The 20,063-nt window shown below is 38.2% G+C and overlaps 2 protein-coding genes across 2 annotated transcripts; one reads left to right on the top strand and one right to left on the bottom strand.

The window, feature by feature from the left end:
• Window positions 1-467: 467 nt before the first annotated feature.
• Window positions 468-6,389, bottom strand: LOC149025075 (26S proteasome regulatory subunit 8 homolog A-like). Its single transcript, XM_089145283.1, has 9 exons — window positions 6,098-6,389; window positions 5,354-5,451; window positions 3,683-3,907; window positions 3,120-3,182; window positions 2,870-3,033; window positions 2,251-2,407; window positions 2,035-2,133; window positions 1,524-1,634; window positions 468-1,348 (listed from the first exon to the last, which is right to left on the bottom strand). Exons 1-9 carry the CDS (start codon window positions 6,288-6,290, stop codon window positions 1,208-1,210), a joined length of 1,251 nt encoding a protein of 416 aa, XP_089001409.1. The 5' UTR covers window positions 6,291-6,389; the 3' UTR covers window positions 468-1,207.
• A 312-nt stretch (window positions 6,390-6,701) lies between these two features.
• On the top strand, window positions 6,702-18,995 carry LOC149025074 (uncharacterized). Its single transcript, XM_089145284.1, has 7 exons — window positions 6,702-7,460; window positions 8,072-8,207; window positions 12,914-12,995; window positions 13,478-13,653; window positions 18,002-18,139; window positions 18,231-18,370; window positions 18,536-18,995. The coding sequence occupies exons 1-7, from the start codon at window positions 7,343-7,345 to the stop codon at window positions 18,802-18,804; spliced, it is 1,059 nt and encodes a 352-aa protein (XP_089001410.1). The 5' UTR covers window positions 6,702-7,342; the 3' UTR covers window positions 18,805-18,995.
• The last annotated feature ends 1,068 nt before the right edge of the window (window positions 18,996-20,063 follow it).

Here is a 20,063-nt window from a genome sequence, read left to right as displayed (position 1 = left end):
CTCCTTTCCAAGTGTTCAGTTTAATTGATAGAATTCAACCCCATGATCAAGAGGGAGGGATGATAAAAGGGAGTAGCTTCACTTGTCAAAGGTGGAGAAGGTGAGGGAGGATTGTATACAAATTATATTCTCTGCCATATATTTAAGACAACATTTTTAATTCACCTTATTAGTGTTCAAAGAAAGAATTTACATCTTGATTATTTTTTTGGGTAATGCAAACATCTTGATCTTTCCCCCAACAATCCTCACCATAAAACCAAGGAGTTGGTCCGTCCTGACGTGGCTTTGAAGTCTTATTCAGTTACCATTCTAGAAGTTTTTGAGAGAGATTTTTGACACATCATCTTTTCTTTTCCTCGTGACCTCCAAAATCTGGTATCTTTAAACAATCTTGAGGAGGAAACAAGGCATCTGATAGAGCCACGGACAGATCAAGAAACGAAATTCAATAGATGGGCGTACAACCCAACTGGGTTAAAACTGAGATGAATCAGCCTGAGAAAGGAAGGTTACTTTCAACGTGCCAATCCATCGGGTAGAGTAACTTCCGAAATTGATTTATTGACTTGCACTCTTTTTAGGGTGGGAAGATAAGAAGCACAATTACGCCAATGCTCTATTTTTTTCCTGGTAAAGAAGCAATACTTTATAACTATCAAAACATGAGCTATGAGGGTATCCGAAAACTATAAAAACAAAACAATGCAATGCATTTCATATCTTCAATGTTGTCTTTAGCCGATCCGAGATTTACTTGAAAAAGGAAAAACAGAATTTGTTCAACGCATTTAACGATCCCCATGCCCATTCCAAAGTTATAAAGGGAAAACAAACGCCCTGGCAGTGCCCCCAACAGCTGACATGGGACGGTGAAGTAACTGCACCATCCCTTCCCATGGATGCGCTCATGCACTTCCACTCACACGGGGCCACAAAGCCTAGCAGCAAACCCCTTCCCCATGTGAATTAGAACATAACATATCACAAAGTATGAATAAAAGCTAATGCAGAAAAGCTAAAGCACATACAGACTGAACTTTCATAGGCAATAGAACTTTGTAAGCAGTGTTGAAACCAAATATCATTGCCATCTCCTGTTCATCTTGATAAAGTGAAGCATGATTAGTGCACGGCACATCTTATAACCCTTCTTCAGAAGACATTGATTAATCCTCTCCCAACTAGAGTGGGTTGGAAAAAGGAACTACTTCCACAGTTTTCTCAAAGACATGTTCTTCTCTGTCTCCTTCTTCATGACTTTGGCCACTGCCATCTCAAAATCCTCCTGTGTCACATGGACTCTCCTCTCTCTCAAAGCAAACATCCCAGCTTCCGTACACACTGCCTGCAGACAGGAAAATAACAGCTCTGGTGTAAGGATAACAAGGATAGATTTGGTTCCAATGTTTAGCCAAACATCCTTCTGTTTGAGACTCGAGGAAGACAAAGTAAAATCAACACGGAGATAACAGTGAGGGAAAACCAATTGATAAGATTAAGCATAAATGGTGAAAACACACCTTTAGTTCTGCACCAGAAGCACCATTCATTTTCTCTGCGATCTTCTTTAGATCAATGCCTCGCATCAAGTTCATTTTTCTCGAGTGTATTTTTAGAATATCAAATCGGGACTGGAAATTATCAAAATAAAATGGTCAGCCACAAACTCGGCAAAAGAACTCAAATTTCTATAGAAATCATAATGTACGAATTAAATTGTAAATAGAAGCATTTCATGACCCACAAAACTAAAACATTTCATGCTTATTTTCAGAGCTGCTTTTAAAGCAAAGCAATGTAGTAATAACATGTTGAAAATCTGTGGATACCAGCATCTAGATTTATAGAAGGTCAAGATAATGGTGCTCTAAATTATACTTATCTGCAGGACCATTGTGGGCTGTCAGTTTCAAGCATAGACTGGTTCTGGAACCTAGTGCTAGGGACAAGTATCTCTGATTTTTAATTTTAAAGAAAAATAAAGGACGAATTATTAGGATTTAATGTTGATCATTGAGGCATGGAACATACATCCTCATTGGGATTTGGGAACTCAATCTTCCTGTCAATCCTTCCTGGCCTAAGGAGTGCTTGGTCCAGAATATCAATCCGATTTGTGGCCATTAAAACCTGCAGGAGAGAAATGACAAGTTATGACAGGGTGATCACATGAACTTTGATTCTTAACAAAATGGTGTTGATATACTCAGCAATTTTCAAAACTCAATCTTAAGAAACAATAAGTACTTTAATCTTGTTCGAAGCCTCAAACCCATCAAGCTGATTGAGAAGTTCCAGCATTGTCCGTTGAACTTCACTATCACCATTCCCAGTCCCAGATTCCATTCGAGCAGATCCAATGCTGTCGATTTCATCCATAAAAATGATCGATGGAGCGTGTTCCCTGTGAGAGCAGAACACACAGAAAACATTAAATGAGAAATAAACTAAAATAATTACATTTGAGCTTATGCATAAATTCATATCAACATTGCAACTCTAAACAAAGAATACAGTTCTAAATCTCGGTTTCAAGGCCAGTTTCAGATAGCTGGAAATTGAGACCGGGGAATCTCATTTTGATGTTTCACACTGGGTGACATTTTAGGCAGACTCAAAACTGCAGAATTAGTTTAGAGACAGATTAACTTCCAAAAGAGACCTTCTCTTGGTGAAGAGTTATAGCTGCATGCAATGGAAGTGTTGAATCATTCAAATATTTTGGACAAAAGTCACCAACAAACCTAAAAGATGGTTAAATCAGGAAGACTTCTACAAAGCCCAATTGTCAAAGGCTGCTGGTTATATAATTTTTGCATCAGACTCGGAAGAAAATAATTTGTTCAAGGAGGAGAATCAAGCAAACCTGGCCATAACAAAAAGCTCTCTGACCATTCTCGACCCCTCACCAATATACTTCTGAACCAACTCAGAACCAGAAACCCTGATGAAGGTACAATCAGTGTGATGAGCTACAGCCCTTGCAAGCAGGGTTTTCCCAGTACCTGGAGGGCCATAGAGCAGAACTCCCTATAAAATCCATGACGAAACTAATTAGAACATATATCAGGTCAAACAAAATTCACTGGATACAAAAATTGGCATGGCTAAATTACCTTAGGTTGAGCAATTCCTAAACTCTCAAACAATTCAGGATGTTTGATTGGAAGTTCAATGACCTACAAAAATCAAAGCAGAGAAAACATGCAATTTAAGTCATGGAGTGCCTAATGGCAACAAGTGTACCAAGTACACAAGGCTCCCACCACTGTGGCACTAAGAGAGGGTTATAACATATGTAGCCTTGCCCCACTTTGCAAAGAGACTGCTCATCAGAGCAAACGGCAACCACTTGGTCAAATGGAGCAACCTCACTGTCACACTGAGCTTTGCCCTCAAGTGAGGGGTATAAAAGTATAATAGAAGGTCTTGTTGCTCCTTTCTTTCTTCCTCTTTTTTTTTTTTTTTTTGGGTGGGGGGGGGTTAGGTTGAGGAGAGGGCTTCCTTTGGGGGGATTTTTCTTCCCCTCACAGAACTCTCAGCCACAATAAGAACTGATAACGCAGATGACTTTTAACAAAGAAAAAAAATTGAGAAAAGCAATCAAAGAACCCTTTGAGATGATTCTCATTCCCCATGAATAAGAATGACAATGAATTGAACTGTTTAGCTATCAAACCTCCTTGATCTCTTTAATTTGCTGATCAAGACCTCCAATCATATCGTAGGTTGAATCCGGGACCTTTTCAACTTTCATAAGGTTCACCAGAGGATCTACTTTGCTTGGCAAGATCAAGTGAAGTACATAGCTATCATTACGAAGAGCAACTCTGGTTGATGGAGTGATCTTTGTGATATCAATGTTCTTATCAATATCCACAACATACTTCCCCTCGGGGTGCACCTAATGAATACAGAAAGAGAGGCACAGTCAATGAAATTACAATATTAGGACCCAGCTGTTGTAACTATAAATAGAAGAGTGAACTACAATAGAAGATAGATCTGAAATGAACATGAAAACTCTTTCCGCCTGGCATGCTCCAAAGGAAGATGATATTGACAGGATACACCACTTCAGCCCCCCCCCCCTTTAACCTTTTCAATTGCAGAACGTGAAACTACTGTAGTCAGTAGTCATGCCAAGAAGTTAGTTATGCTTGCTGTACCACCTCAGTTTTCAATTTACTGCCAGAGTACAACTTTTTAAGGATTCAACACGCTACCAAAAATTGCACTAAAAGACCAATTAATGGCCTGCCAATGACTCCCCCAATAAAACTAAAATGCACCAGGCACCCACCACTGTATGGTCATGGGAGGGTCCCCTCCCCTGGGAGAAAAAGAAAAAGAAAAGCTGTGCAATTATTTTTTATGTGACGTTATGAGGTAGTAACAATGATTATCGAAGGAGCATTAGTATTCTATTTTCTGATAAATAATATGATATAAAACAAACTCATTTCATAAGCTAGCATAGTAGCATGTAGTTACAAGTTTTATTCATCCAAACTTGTATCTTTAACATAACACCCAATCAGGAAGGGAAGTCCCGTCATCCAAGAAAAAAGCTACCTCCAGAAATAAGTGATGAGGAAGTTGTGCATGGAGTGTGTAGCACTAAGCAAGCCAATAATGAAGCATGACTCCATAAAAATCTTTACTTTACACCATTAAATGCACTAGAGGGCCCTAAGCAAAAACTATCTAAGTCATACAGGTAAACAGATCTTTTCCAATTGTCTGTAACTCACTAGAGGCTCGGGAAAGCACAAATAGTTATTGCTCTGATTGCTATCTCAAGAAGTCGACTCAAACCAACTCAAGTCTTATCCTTTTCATCCACCCTAATCTAAATTTTTTAGCAACAACACCCACTATGTACCCTTTAAATAAATAATACACACACATTTATATTTCAATCAAAAAGATAAAAAAAGAAAGAAAGGAGGAACAAAAAACTTGTGTACTATATATATATTTACAACTACGTATGCAAAAGCCAAAAACCATTTAAATCTATATCAGGCATTAAGTTAAACACAATTGACGGTGCCATGAAAAGTAACTGCTATAAAATCACACAAAAGGGAGATCCATGATGTACTAAAAAAAATAGTGAATCCAGATAACTTGTCAGTATCTTAAACAATGCTTATTCTATTCATTGAGCACAAAGATATCAATATTCTCAATACCCACTTTCACTGCATGACAGACCATAAGAACAAAAAACGTAGAAGAGAATTACAACATAACAGCTCAAACAGAGATTGACATGCTTTTAACACAAAACAAACAGAAAGACAGTCACATACTTTTCAACTACCAACAAAACACACTGACTCACCTTGACCAAAACCTTTGATTTCCCCATGACCTTTACCACCTCTCCAACATATGATCCAGGCTCCTGAAGCAGCTGCAACTCTTCTCTAAGCATTCTCACTGTTCAATTGACAATTGCATCCAACATCATGACATCAACAACCACTTTAGCATTGCCAACAAAATAAAACTTTGGCATACGATTAAAATTGCGAAATTAACCTAAAGGCAATGCCAAATGAACCCCAATACACTCCTCAATCTTGCTCCCCCCCCCCCCCCCCCCCCCCCCAAAAAAAAAAAAAAAAAAAAAAACCCCAACGTTTTGAACGAAAATTAAGAAAACGAAATTACACGAACAAGAGAGGTGGGGAGCTTAAGTTACCAAATACAATCAGTTATGAAAACTAGAAAACCACCACACCTTCCAGACTATACACTCTTCCCCAGCGAATTGCGGTGAATAAGAAGACCAAAAGAAACCCCATATCCAAAACAAACACAGAAATCAAGTGAAGGTGCAATAAGTCCAAATATTAATTGATGCCTACCAATCTTCGGTTCAGAACCTGTTTCTTTATGCAAACCAAAACCGAAATTAACCAGAAGAGAAACACAGAAAGCGTTCTAAGTATAAAATAACTCGGAACAATAGCAAGTAAATCCCAGCGCCCACGACCAAAGGCAGCTGAAATCTAGGGTTAATTCTCGAAAACAATATATAAATTTAAAATAAAATAACCTAGGGTTTTGATGGTGGACATACCTCTAGAATTGAGATCATTACGCTGAGCTTCGAGGCGATTGAGGTTGTTAGTCGATTGACGAACAAGAAGTTGAAGATCATGTATATGTTGAAGATAATACTGCCGGAGACCTTCTCCCTGCCTCGTCGTCCTTGCGACGCACATCTCATCTCCTGCTTCAGCTTGCATTATCTCGATCGCTGCCGTTGCCATTTCTCTCGGGAACTCTCTCAGATGGTTTTCTTTTCCAACAAGTCTTCCTTCCTTGTTCGTTCTTTCTTCTTCTCGCGGTTGAGGGTGCTTTAGGTTTTAATAATAAAATTAATTCATGATAATTTAGGATTTTAAGTACTATACTAATTGGGGATAATTTAATATTTAAACGAAAACATAATTTTAAGAGGGGAAATGGATTTTTTTTTAATTCGTTTGAAAATGAAAAATTAAACGAGGAAAGTAAGAATAAATAAATAGAAAATATGGTGGAAACTGGAAACTGGAAAGTAGAAATATTTTTATTTCCGAAACCTTCGTTCTCTTTTTTGTCTCGTAGCACAAATATATCAGATGAACCATTCGGTGAAAAGACCCAGTAGCCTCATCTGTCCATCATCTGGGATCACTTCTCTTAATCCAATCAAATCACTCTCTTAAGGCTGAATACACTAGACACGTGTAACAAAGTCTAGGATCATTGGCAGGTCATAGCTATATAAGACCTGGAATGAAAACATAAGTTTCTTTGCGCCTAGCCCTTTGTTCGTGTGTATATTTTTTAGTTTTCTTTTTCTCTTTTTTTTTTCCTTGGTTTAATCCAGAGAAACATATAAATCCTCCGTTCTTGAGATCTGGGGAGATTTTTCTTCTTTTTTTTTTTGTTCGGATTTGTTTTACCAACAGAGGGTTGGGGGTGTGGATTCGTGCAAAGACGAATGTTTCCCACCCTTGTGTTTAATGCCGCCATTTCTCCGTTTTGTATAAAAGTTCAGTTGCTTTTGAGATTCTGATCTGGATCACCAAAATTTAGGGTTTCTTCTTTCAATCTCTTACTTCTTTTTTTTCAAACAATGATCATCTCTTATAATCTAAGAACTTGACTAGATCGTATACGATTAGATTGATATTTTTGCGTGGATCGTCGGAGTTATCCTATGGTTAAGGCACTCAGGTGTTGAACTACAACAGTTTGCTTAAGAATCACTGTTGCTCATCCTTTCTTGATTTTACTCCAGAGCTGGTTGGTTTGGAGTTATTTGGTTCGAAGGATGGACAAGAAGAAGTTGGCGGTGCCTCTTGTTTGTCATGGCCACTCTCGCCCAGTTGTCGATTTGTTCTACAGTCCGATAACTCCAGATGGTTTTTTCCTCATTAGTGCGAGCAAGGGTAAGGCGTTCCTTATAGTATTACACAAATTTCTTTGAGCTCGTGTCCGTGTTCCCCTGACTTATACTTGTTATCGTTTCGTCGTTTGGATCTCTACGGGTTGGCAATCCATTATTCGTGCAGATTTGTATTTCTGCTGGCATTGTTAATGAAAAATTACATTTTCGATCCATTAGATATAACGAAGAATGCGTGGCTAATTAGCTACGGGTTACTGGCTTAGGTGAAGAGTATTTCTGACTGAATATAGGTGTTTTTCTAACACTTTGCGGCATGTTTTTTGTGGCTACATTGCGATCTGATACACTGTTCCTGTGACTTTCATTTGATTGCTGTTGCTTTAACGAGAGCTTTTTATTATTTTAATTGTGAACTGCCTCATTGCCGTTGAATCTGAGCGGTCAGTGAACACTACTAGTTAGACTTCCTCTTATGGCTTAGTCTCGTAATTGTTAATATTACTGAGTTATTTTGCTCCAAGTTTTGAGTTCAGATGCTCTACTGTAGTTTATGGAATCACAAGATTTCTAGGTTGATTTTTAATGTATGTTGTACCTGTTCTTCCTTATTTTTTCTTTATGTGTTACTAATATTGTATCTTATTGGCTCAGATTCCAGTCCCATGCTGAGAAATGGAGAAACTGGAGATTGGATTGGTACCTTCGAAGGGCATAAGGGTGCAGTGTGGAGTTGCTGCCTAGATACCAATGCATTACGTGCAGCTTCGGGCTCTGCAGATTTTACTGCGTATGCAGTCTAACTTCTTTATCTTTTTTTGTTTCCCTCATCACAGAAGCTGCAATGGTCATATAATGCCGTATATTTTAATATTTAAACTGTCTCGTGCATTGATGCATCATTACTGATGTCAACCTCTTTTAAAGACATTGACAGAAGTTTGATGTATTAGTTAATTGTTAATGTATATGTATTTGTTTCTAGCCCTAAACCTCAATGTTTCTGTTTCAAGACATCAAACTTTCTGTGCACAGAGACCTCAACACATGAATGTTACTACCTTTGCTTCCAAGTTAAGGATGTCAAGTTTTATCATTTAATTTCCTGCATTACTTGTTGACAGCTATTAATAACGAAGTGACAATAAATGTTTAAATTTCCTCTGTAGAGCTCATGCTCTTGAGCTACTTAATAACAACATATGTTTACAAGTATAATTATTTTCCCCATTCCACTGCCATATGAGTTTACCATTTTGTGTGCTTAGCTTTTCACCAATATAATAGACAAGGGCACATTGTTAGCTGATTTCAATGCATGGTATAGGCAGACTCCCTGTTGTCAACAACTGGTTTTCACGCCAGCCTAGTGGGAGAATAAAGTGGGTATGTTGATTTCCTTAGCTTATCTAGTGTTGTCTGGATCTTAATGTAGTCAGTATGGTTGCAGTAGGCAAATGGCCTACTTGTTTCGGTTGAAGGATCAGCCAAAACCTATATATTCAACTGAAATATCTCAATTTCTCAAGTATGTGATAGGAAATCTTGGAGGAGCTTAAAAATTTTATGTTTCAACAATATTTTGGGAATTTCAATACTTTTGACAAATAAATACCTAGTTTTGATGAATTTCAACCAACCAACTATTGGTAGTCTTGGCCAGGCGATCACATGTCAATTTTTACCCAAAAATTGATTGGTTGGACAAAAAATTGTGAGAAATAATTTTCCTTTAAATTAGTTATTTTTTTGGCAAATTAAATTCCTCAAAAACAGATAGGTGAAACAAAAAATTGAGCCAAGATAGGCTAGTTTGATGGATTTAATTTAGGTCCAAAATATAGGGGAAAAAATCATGTGATTAGAACTCTATCTCAAATCATGCTGCATCAATTTTCTCCCTCTTAAGATAAAGACATTTTTCCTCAAGTTTTTGTAAAATAAGTTGATATTGTATGGAAAAGACTTATATCAAGAAGGAAGAATCCTTTTCTCTTTGGGTGTGTGGGAATAAAGAGAGGTATGGTTCGCTGGTAGTGTCAATCACAATGGTAGTAAATATGTGAAGAACAAAATGCGAGGACAGTATGGGGATGAAGATCATGAAAGAAGAATAAATAGCTGGGAAGGCAGATCACAGAAAAGAAGAAGATTTAGCAGGTAGGACAGACCATGAAAGGAAGAATTAGCGAGGAAGACAAATTGAGAGCAGGATTGATAGAGTGAGGAGTCTCATAGACAGAGAGAGTTACCTAGGTTTGGGGTTTGATGCCATATTGGGGGATAGAATAGAGAAGGAGGAAACTTGAGAAGTTATTTGAGTTGCAGGGTAAAAGAAAGCTCACAAGAAGAAGAGAGAGAGAGAGGAAAAAGGGGGTGGGGGGAGGGAGCACACATGCACACACAAAGCTCAAGCTTTAAATCATCTTTTCTGTTTTATCTCAATAGACTGATTACAAGCGTTTAATTAATAAAAGATACATACTTCAACAAGAAAACAACTATACTAGGACTCTTAGCAATTTAAACTAAGTGAAACTGTATCCTATGGGAATTGAAAAGCTGCTTACATATTTGTTCAATAACATTAATCCCAATTAACTATTGAAATATCACTTGAAACACTGTCGATGTTACTTTAACTTGACCAATAACCATACTCCTTCCTTTCACTAAACAGCTTCAGTCTTAATTACGAGTTAGCTGGCTGTGAGCCCACATGATTAATTGTTCTCTCCTACAAATCAGCAAGCTTTTAGCAGATAATTCTGGGATGATTTCCCTTCAATTCAGTTATCTTCTTGGCAATTAAATTCCTCAAAAATAGATTGGTAAGGTTAAAAATTGAGCCACGATAAACTGATTTGATGGATTTAATTAAATCCAAAAATACAGGCGAATTGTGCTGCATTGCTGTCTTTCTTTGGAAATTTGGCTACCTACTACTAGCCCTTTGTGTGAAGTACTGTTGATATTGTGGATCCTGGTCCATGTTCACTATCGCCTATTGTTTTTCATTGTTGATGATTGATGTACTTGAATTGATACTGCCACCTGAATGGAGTTCTCTCTGTGCTCTGTTGCACTACCACTACTTTTATGCGCATACCAATTTCTGTGATCTGGCTTTTAATATATGTCCTTGTTGGTCCAAGCTGGATCTTTGATATGGATACTTCAACTTGAGGAGTGTTAATTCTATGCAGGACATGGAGTTGGGTCGTATTACACGTGTTAGTCCCTACCAATGAGAGAGTCCTAGTCCCAATTAGTCTTGTCTCTAGTTAAGTTATTTTCCTTTTCTAGTACTTCCTAATGTTTTTGTTTCCTAGTCTAATTGTTGGCACTCAAAATGGAAGAACAGAACACACACTCTGAATCTATCACTGGGTTTTGAAACTTCTCCATTATCTCTCTCCTCTCTTTTTTCGTCTCACTTCTATTCTCTAGATTCTCTTTCATTTTCTACTTTCTAAGGTTTTGTTAAATGAAGGTTGAGGGTGTGGAACTTGATTCTGCAATCTCTGTTCGGATTTTTTTTCATATTTAAGGTGGGGGGGTTGTTACAATGCCTAAAACAATGTTGGGTTACTGTGACACAACTGCACTGTTCTTATCTAGAGGTAGGAGATGGCCTCTTCTTTGTATTTACAAATAAGGAGAGGTCCTTAGCATATTTGTTAAAAGTCTCTTATTCTAATATTTGATTCTACTGCTGAGATTAGTACCAGAAAAACCCTTCTGACAGAGTTATGTTTATACCTAGACTAGTCTGAAATTCCAATAAAGCCCCCTAAGTGAGATTAAAATATAGCTTTTCCCTTATTTCTACAATCATTTTTGTTTTATCCCAAGTCTTAAGTTCAACTTTTTTTATGCAACCTAGGAGGGGGGTGAATAGATTGCAACTAGTGGATTTTTCCAAATTTTCAGTTTGATTGCAAATATAAGATTAAATATGCAAATTTAAATATAATTGAGTAAAATAAATTGAACTTAAACAAATTTGCAAACGCACAATCCATTACACAAAGATTTTATAGTTTTTTGACTTTACAAGTCTACATCCACTCCTCTTTTAGCCTCAAGAGAGATTTTTACTTGTGATTTTCTTTCAAATGGTGGGTAGAGAATCAAACCCTTACAATCTTTGTTACGGGGCAATATCACCCTTTTACAATATTTGTTTACGGGCAAGAGCACTCTCTTTATAATCTTTGTTCACGAGCAAGAGCACCCTCAACAATCTTTGTTCACGGGCAAGAGCACCCTCAACAATATTTGTTCACGGACAAGAGAACCTTAAACTAATTCTAGTTTTCTTAGACTTGGAATTGAAAACAACCAAATACGATGGTATGGTTAGGGATTACTTGACAAGGGGTGTGACACTTTACCCCTTGTATGAGTGTGATACAATGAAAGTTGTATGCCCAAATATAAATGATATGCACCACTAGTGACCTTTCAATAGCGTTCTATCACCTCAAGCTTAGCTTTCACAAGTTTGCTGAAACGCATTGGTATGTTCTTTAAGGATGGAGTAAGGGCGAGAGACAAATACAATTGAATTCTTGCAATTTGAGAGTTTGAGAGTATTTGGGGAGTAGATGATCAGTTGGCAAGGTTCTAGCTCTCAAATGGGGTGAATTGGGCTCATATAGCTGGCCTTCAAGTGCCTTAGCCCAACCCCCAAGAAATAGAAAACGGGCAAATTTTGGCTCAGACGGATCGCCTTCTCCTTAGACGGCTCTCCGTCTGAGGCTCTGTGACTAGACAGAGCTCTGTCTGCAGCCCAAAGTAGGATTTCAAAGGGATTTAGGTTCTCCTAATCAACCCTATGTCCACACACATTTGCCTAACATGTCTTAGGTCATTCTAATGACATGATGCACATGGTTTTGATGCTAATGAATGCGATTACATTTGTATGTGCAAGGAGGTGTCCCGGGCCCTAATTTGTTAGGTCTTCTTGTTTAAGTTTGAGTTGATGTTCATTGATGTTCTTGTGTCTTCTTGCACTCCATTTTTCATATTCATCTTGATATAGACCTCATGTTCATCTTGGCTTGGTCTTGGGCGTCCGGCGATGAGTTGGATTTGGTCCACTTGCTCTCATATTGAACGAGACATGCACAACTCAATATAACCATTAATAATTAATGTTTTGTTGTCATCAAAACTAATGGAGGCTGATGTGGCAATGCTGACAGCATTTCCCAACAAACTTTATTTAACAGATTTATGAAATTGTTGCTGCTCCTTATAAAATTTAGGTATTTATTTGTGGGTCCATAGCAAACAAAGGTTATAGAATTGAGGGTTGCATTAGAGGGAAGGGCCTATATTTAAAATGCCAGTGAATTTCAGGACACGTGTGTGCTTCTATATATTTCATCCTGTTAATTTTTGTGAACTCTTTGTTGTTGTTGTTGTGCATGGCTGCTGTTGCGTTAACAACCATACAATAATTTTTTGCACATCATTGTTCTGCAGGAAATTATGGGATGCACTAACAGGGGATGAATTACACTCTTTTGAACACAAGCACATTGTTCGTGCATGTGCATTCTCAGAGGTTAGTTTGGAACTCCTTTATCTGTGTACAGGCTTAATTAATCAGTAATATAAATTTGAACTTGCTCGCTTACTTTGTAAGTGCTATCCATATTGTGTAATCATTGTCATAAGTGTATCGTTGGGTGTACAGCATTTGAGTCCTTCTTCATATGCAATTAATGCTTCATGTTTATGCCCAAGCTAAATAATTTTTGGCAGTGACCTATTATTCCACGTAATATGGGAGAATACTGTTCATCATTCTCTGCCATTGTGGTCAACTCCTATTCTCCAATTGACCATTTTTTCCTTGATAACAAAACAGCACATGTATTCCCTGACATCCTTAGGTCTATGGATTTCTAATGTGGTAGTCGTCTGATAGCTACTTTCAGGGAATTGGATCTATTTCTGCATACCCCCTCACTGTCTCCGACCCCCAACCCCTTTTATCCTAAATTTTCTCTACTTCTCATTTATGTGCTTTACTCCTTGTTATAGGACACACACCTGCTTCTTACCGGTGGGATTGAAAAAATCCTACGAATCTTTGATTTGAATCGTCCAGATGCACCTCCAAGAGAAGTTGACAATTCTCCTGGTTCGGTCAGGACTGTAGCATGGCTTCATAGTGACCAGACGATATTAAGTTCATGTACAGATATGGGTGGTGTGAGGTGTGCATTTTTCAGAACTTGTTTGTAGATTATGGAGCTTGTAGTTGCTTTTTAACGCGTGTGTAATCTTGATTCTGAATGTTTGAAATTTTCATTTCTTGGTTGCGTCCATGTTCTTTTTTTTTTTTTTTTTTGGGGAAGTCCCGTGGATTCAAGTATATATCTGCTGAAAAATGAACATTATTTTTCTTAGAATCAATCAGTTGTAGAGGTTTGACTGTTATAACATGTGTGTAAATTAACTGCCTGGTTTAAAGGATTGGTAAGGGCTGGTCAGGAATGAAGAGACATTGGTCATTTTTATTGAGTGGATAAGAGCTTGGTCTTTTACCAAAACTAAGAAAAGTAAATGAACACGTGACTTGGATTAGATGATCCAGTGTTTTGTGACAGGATCGATCTGGTGCGATTCGGTTTATTTGGAGTGGTTCCTGATCCATCTCAATGCTTAAGATCATGGTGGAAAGATTAACAAAGAACTGGTAGAATGTTTGTATATTGTCAATGTTTCACTTGCCTTGAAGCATGGTCAACAGAAATGAGTCTGCATATTCTTTGATAATATCAGAAACAAAGGACCAGCACTGGCTATCAAGAAGAAAAGAAGAAAAATTGAAGAGAGTTATTGCTGGCTAGAGAAACAGTCCGTGTGATTGTCCTTCTCCTACCTTGCCTTTATAGCTTAGAATTCTATTTGATAATCGATTACAGTGCCACAATATTAGAGGTCTATTAGAAATAAAAGTAGAGAACTACTAGAAACTAGCTAACCTACAGACTAACAAGTAGAAATAAGCTAAAGACATAACAGTTTGTATTAGCTGCAGAACAGTGGTTCTTGATATCAAATGAATCTAGAACTATCATTTTCTGTGTGCTTTTTGTTCATGTTGCCTGTAAGAGAATCATAATTTTCACACAAAGAATTGCTTATGATATATCCAACTTTTTAATCTCTCAAAAGTGGTACTTAAATTGCATGAAACTTGGATTTGGTCATTTTCCATGGGGATTTTGTTCTTGTTGGCTGGAAGAGATGCATGCATTACTCCAGTTGGACAGAATTGTTTTTTATACATCATCTTTTCATTTTGTCTCTAATGCAGCACTAGTTTGTGAATTAAATCAGTTACAAAACCAAAATCAGTATTTAAAAATAGGATCAGATTAGGGTTATTTCTAATAATGGACAGTAGGATGGATGGGTCTAGAGTTAACACTGAGTGTGATCTTGGTGGGAGGAAACTATACTGAAAATCTCAGTCCAATCAGGTGGTTTGATGTGTAGTAATGAAGTAGCTTTTGTAGAAATAGGTTTGAAGATATACAATAATTTCAAGGATTGGTTGAGGGTTTAGAAACTGGTCATAAGTCACTGGCTTTACATAACTGTAATTTGGTTTCGGTAGGTTAAACAGATCAAGAAACAGAGTCAGGTTTATAGTTTTGGAGGTCATGGCTTTAATGGAGATTTTGATTGAATAAAGAGGGCAAACATATAGTAAAATCTAGCCATCACACTAGGCCCAAATTTGAGGTTTGGGAATATATGGTGAGAATTTGGAATGATTGGATGGTTAGTTTGCTTAATCTGGAAAAACCCTTGTGAGGTCTTCTAGAAGATTAGGTTATAGTTGCAGACAATCTAAGAGCAAACTTATGTGTAATGGCAGTAATCTGGAAGACTGAAACTAGGTTTCCAAACCAGCAAGTTACCAGATAACTTGAACACTACGAGTAGACCATCCACCTGAGCTTCACTGCGAGGCATGGATTGGATCACATAGCAATCACTTCACTTTGGTCAAACATAAGGAGCCTTTAAATGGAGAGGAGCAATTTTAGCAGCAACCAAGCTTCAAGATTCTGAAGTTTAGGCAAGGTAATAACCCCCACACATGGCTTCATCTATAGATTAGGCTCAAATAATTGGACTAGGACAGCAGGTGGTTGACTAAACTTAGAAGACACAGCTACGTCACATGCGTATTAAGTAGTGTGAACCCGAGCACAACTAAATGATTGGATTGATCCAATAATTGACCATTAACAAATTAACAAAACAAGGACACAGAAATGAAAGCAAGTAAAAATTGCAAACAAAACAGTAGCAAATTAAGCCATGGTTTGGTCTTCTCTCTTGACTTCTTGGGGAATGTAGCTAAATGTTTTCTTTTTTAACATATTAACATTTTATTGGGCAACTGCCTTTCATATGGCCCAGAAAGGAAGTCTTTCCAAGATGAATGTCCCACTTGCAATTACATTGAATGATGCAGAAATCCCAACCAAGGTGATGTATTTCTAGATTGATTGGAGACCAACTAGAAGCCAATTGAACCATGATCTGATCTGAATAGTTTATTTGAATGTATCAAAATGCGGTTTTATGTCAAACTTATTGTTAGAGTTTTGTATGAACTAGAGTTTGATGGTGGAATTATTGTCAAGTGAGTGGCAGGGGAGTCTAACAGTGAAGGTTTCTTGATGTGTTAATGGTAGAAAGTGTTCTGATTTGAAGTTGCAGCAATTTAGGGTTTGGGTTTTGGTTTTGGTTTTGGTTTTGGGTTTTGAAAAGATAAATGGGTGGATATTTCAGGGTTTGGGCGGATCAGCATTCAACCAAACTTGAATGGTTCTTTTGGGGGTACTCAGTCGAACTTGTAGACAATTTTGATGGTTGGTTTGGGCTGTGGGGAATCTTGGGTACTGGATGTTGTCCAGAGACGATGGGAAAGTCAGGATTTTTGGTCGTTCGGAGGATAAGAAGTGGAGCATTCAGGTGGGAATGGATCAAATGCTTCGTTGTAGCAGGTTGTTTGAGCAGTGAGCTTGAATAAAAGTCAGTCTTGCTTAAAAACTTGGAGAGATTCATATAGACCCACTTGGGTTTCACGCCATGAGTTGTTGACTGGATTATGCAGTATTAGATTGATTCAACTGGTTCCGATCCAACCCAGAAGAACCGGTCGAATTGAGTTTGTTTTAATTTGTTCTTTTATTTGATTTAGTATTCTTACATGAGAGTGTTTTAGACTTTGTTTGGATTCTATTTTGGATTTTGATTTCAACTAGGAGTTGTGTTTTATTTTATATAAACAACATGTATTAAGATACAAATTTCAATTGAATAAAATGAATTGAGTTATGTTTGTGGGAGCCTGTGTGGTTGGTGTGTTAGTGTGAGCACTCTATTCCCTCTTCTTCTTTCTTTTATGTAATTTCAATTTTCTCCCCTTCCTATGCTTGTAATTGTCCTTCCATTACAGCCACCGTAGCAGCCAATACAAGTCCTGCATCATCTGGTATCAAAGCCAAAAGATCCTTCCCCATCGATCTGCTTCCTGTACTATTTCTCCTTCTCCACTCTTTTGGCTGTGCAATGCAGCTGTTTAAAATTTTTTTTTGATTCCCACCTGATAAAACCTAGTCCGCTTTTTTCCTTTCTACAACTCATGAACCCAGCCCTGTGCTCCAGCAGCAGCCGGGGGGGGGGGGGGGAGAACCGTATTAATTCCTACCTGACAGAACCCAGTCCTTTTTCTTATTTCTTGTGCAACTCACAGCCCCAGCCTTGTGTTCTGGCTGCAACCAAAGGAGAAAAAGAGAGAGAGAGAGAGAGAGACAAGACAAGACAACCAGAGAAGTTTGAGAGAACGAAAAAAAGGCAGAGAAAAGAAAAACAGAAGAGAGAGCGAGAGACAGAATGAGAGAGAGATAGAAGCAGGATCAAGCAGAGAAAGAAGCAAAACCTGAACATCCTGGTGGGTCATCCATCCATCACAATCAGTGTCCCCTTCATCATCGGCCATTCCTTGTTAATCCCAGCCCCATAAAAAAAAGCTGGGGTGCATAGTTGTCAAAGTGGCAAGGCGATTGGGGTTCCGACTAGGCAATTAGGCTGCAAAGCGGTGTCTAGGCGGCAATAAGGCGACCAAAGCTGTTCGGTCAAAATGTTTCAATATAATTACTTTTAAACTACTTTCTATAATAAGCTAAACAAATATCCAATAGTCACATTCATCCCAAAAAAACAAGCATTCAAGAATCATAATTATGAAAAATTATTCAGAAAAAGAACACAAACATAAGTTCATCTCATCAAAACATGGTTGTCAAAATGTTCGCCTAAGCGGCAAAGCTATTTATGTCTTGGTTGCAGTTTTGCACCTCTTGTTGTGATGCTTTTGATACAAAGAATTTCATGTGTGTTTTTGTTTAAGTCTTGATGCATGCTCTTTAAATTATCTCCCTAACAGAAACGCTTTCGTGCTTTTGGAATCTTATTAGGTTTTAGCTAAGATCTTTGAGTGGAAAGTTTTCATATTGATCATTGTGACTTGGACAGGTTATGGGATGTAAGAAGTGGCAAAATTTTTCAGACTCTTGAGACCAAGTCCCCTGTAACCAGTGCCGAAGTCAGTCAGGATGGTCGTTATATCACTACTGCTGATGGGTCAACTGTTAAATTTTGGGATGCAAACCAGTAAGTTTCAACTTATTGGTCTGATATTCTTCCTTTAGGTTGTCTTTCTGGTTGCGTGGTTTTATGACAATTTCTACACCAATTTGAATAGTTTTGGACTGGTGAAGAGCTACAACATGCCGTGTGCAGTTGAGTCTGCATCGCTTGAGCCAAAGCTTGGTAATAAGTTCATTGCTGGTGGAGAAGACATGTGGGTTCATCTTTTTGATTTCCATACTGGTGAAGAGATCGGTAGGCATACATATTTTTGCTGAATTGACCAAAAAAATTAGTCATGTATTGATTGATTGAATTCGGGAATGCTTGTAGTGGGGTTGCCACATGAGGTTTCTGCTTGCATAAATTTTCTGGTTGGGCGTAGATCATTTACTGGGTTGTTTTACATTTTGGATGCAGGGTGCAACAAAGGACACCACGGTCCTGTTCACTGTGTTCGTTTCTCACCCGGAGGAGAGTCCTATGCTTCAGGATCTGAAGATGGAACAATTAGAATATGGCAGAGCAGCCCTGCGACACATGATGAGGGTGATGCTGTTGTGGCACAGGGGTCGACTGGGAAGGTGAAAGTGATGACTGATGAGGTTGAAGTTGCCCGCAAGATTGAGGGCCTCCACATTTCAAAGGAAGGGAAGGCCGAAGAACAGGAAGATGTAACGGATGCCTGAAAGAACTGAATGTTTTGCTTTGGTGCGCATGTTGACCTTTTAGTTGTATTCATGTCATGGAATTGTCTGGATGACTCCTCTATAGGAGTGTTTAGAACATGTAAACCTTTTGATTTCCCTTTTTCTTTAATCCTTCGCTCTATAATTTGGGGTGGAAAAGGTTTATATAGTTTAGAAATATGTTTAGATCATATTGTGTTTATCTCCTTTACATATCTGCAACTCATCTCCCTTCTAGCTGACAGTCATTGCAAGGTTTACCTTCTTTGTTGCAGGCATCGTCCGTAATTCGGTGATGGAAATTAGATCAACGCTACTATTGGTGATGTGAATTTTCAACAATTTCACAGATGTAGGAGATGGGAACGAAGAAAAAAAGCATGTAGTCGTTCTTTCATATCCATTAACGAGTCTGTCTCGGATGGATGGTCGAGTTCAAACGTTTGTAAATACGCAGCATTAGGGTCTCGCCCTCATTGATCCAATGCAGCAAGAAATCAAACGGTCAGAAATCCTCAAAACACGCGTCCATCGTCTTCCTTTGATCCATCTCGCTCCTCCCCTTTCTCTTTCTTCCTTGTGAACACTAATTCACTAAATTTGTAAGCCCCAAATTCCCGATTTTACCCTCCCAACCACTTGTTCCGGTGTTGACTTAATTCTAATTGAGATATTAAATCAAAAGCAAGCCAAACTGAGTTTGCTTGACCTTGATCAGAAGCTCCTTCTGAACAGAGAAAGCCTCTTCAAGAACCTTGGTGACATCCAAAACTTCTCCCCCAATCTTCTCTGCAGCAGCAGAAACCTTAGAGAGGTACCGAGCCGTCATATCTTCGTAAGCAATAATTGCCCGGTTGACTGGAGCATATGCTGCAACATCAGACGAACTCGCTTGACGAAATCCGGTAGAAAGAGATTCCAGCCTCGGAATTAGCTTTTGCTCCATCTACAATGACGGATCCAATAATTCAATCTTTTAAAATCAGAAGATACAAAGATGGTTTTTCCAAGTAAAGAAGAAGAAGAAGAGAGAAGAAGAGTGCGTAGCATGGCGGAGATACGGAATTTACTCGAGTAAAAAGAAAAACAGAGATACAGGTAGCATGACGGGGTGTATGAAAAAAGCTGTTCAAGGTCTTTCTGAGTTTCGAGACACATAGACCATATGATGCTTAAGGATGTACATCTGATACCAAATATGAGGTGGATCATGGGTGTAACCAGAGTGGGTGTAATCAGAGATGGACCTATGTTTGGGG

This window comes from Hakea prostrata, chromosome 2 (genome assembly GCF_041222555.1).
Source record: "Hakea prostrata isolate BN-2017 chromosome 2, UWA_Hpros_2, whole genome shotgun sequence".
In the NCBI taxonomy this organism is placed as follows: domain Eukaryota; kingdom Viridiplantae; phylum Streptophyta; class Magnoliopsida; order Proteales; family Proteaceae; genus Hakea; species Hakea prostrata.
This window is presented reverse-complemented; position numbering and strand designations above follow the sequence as displayed.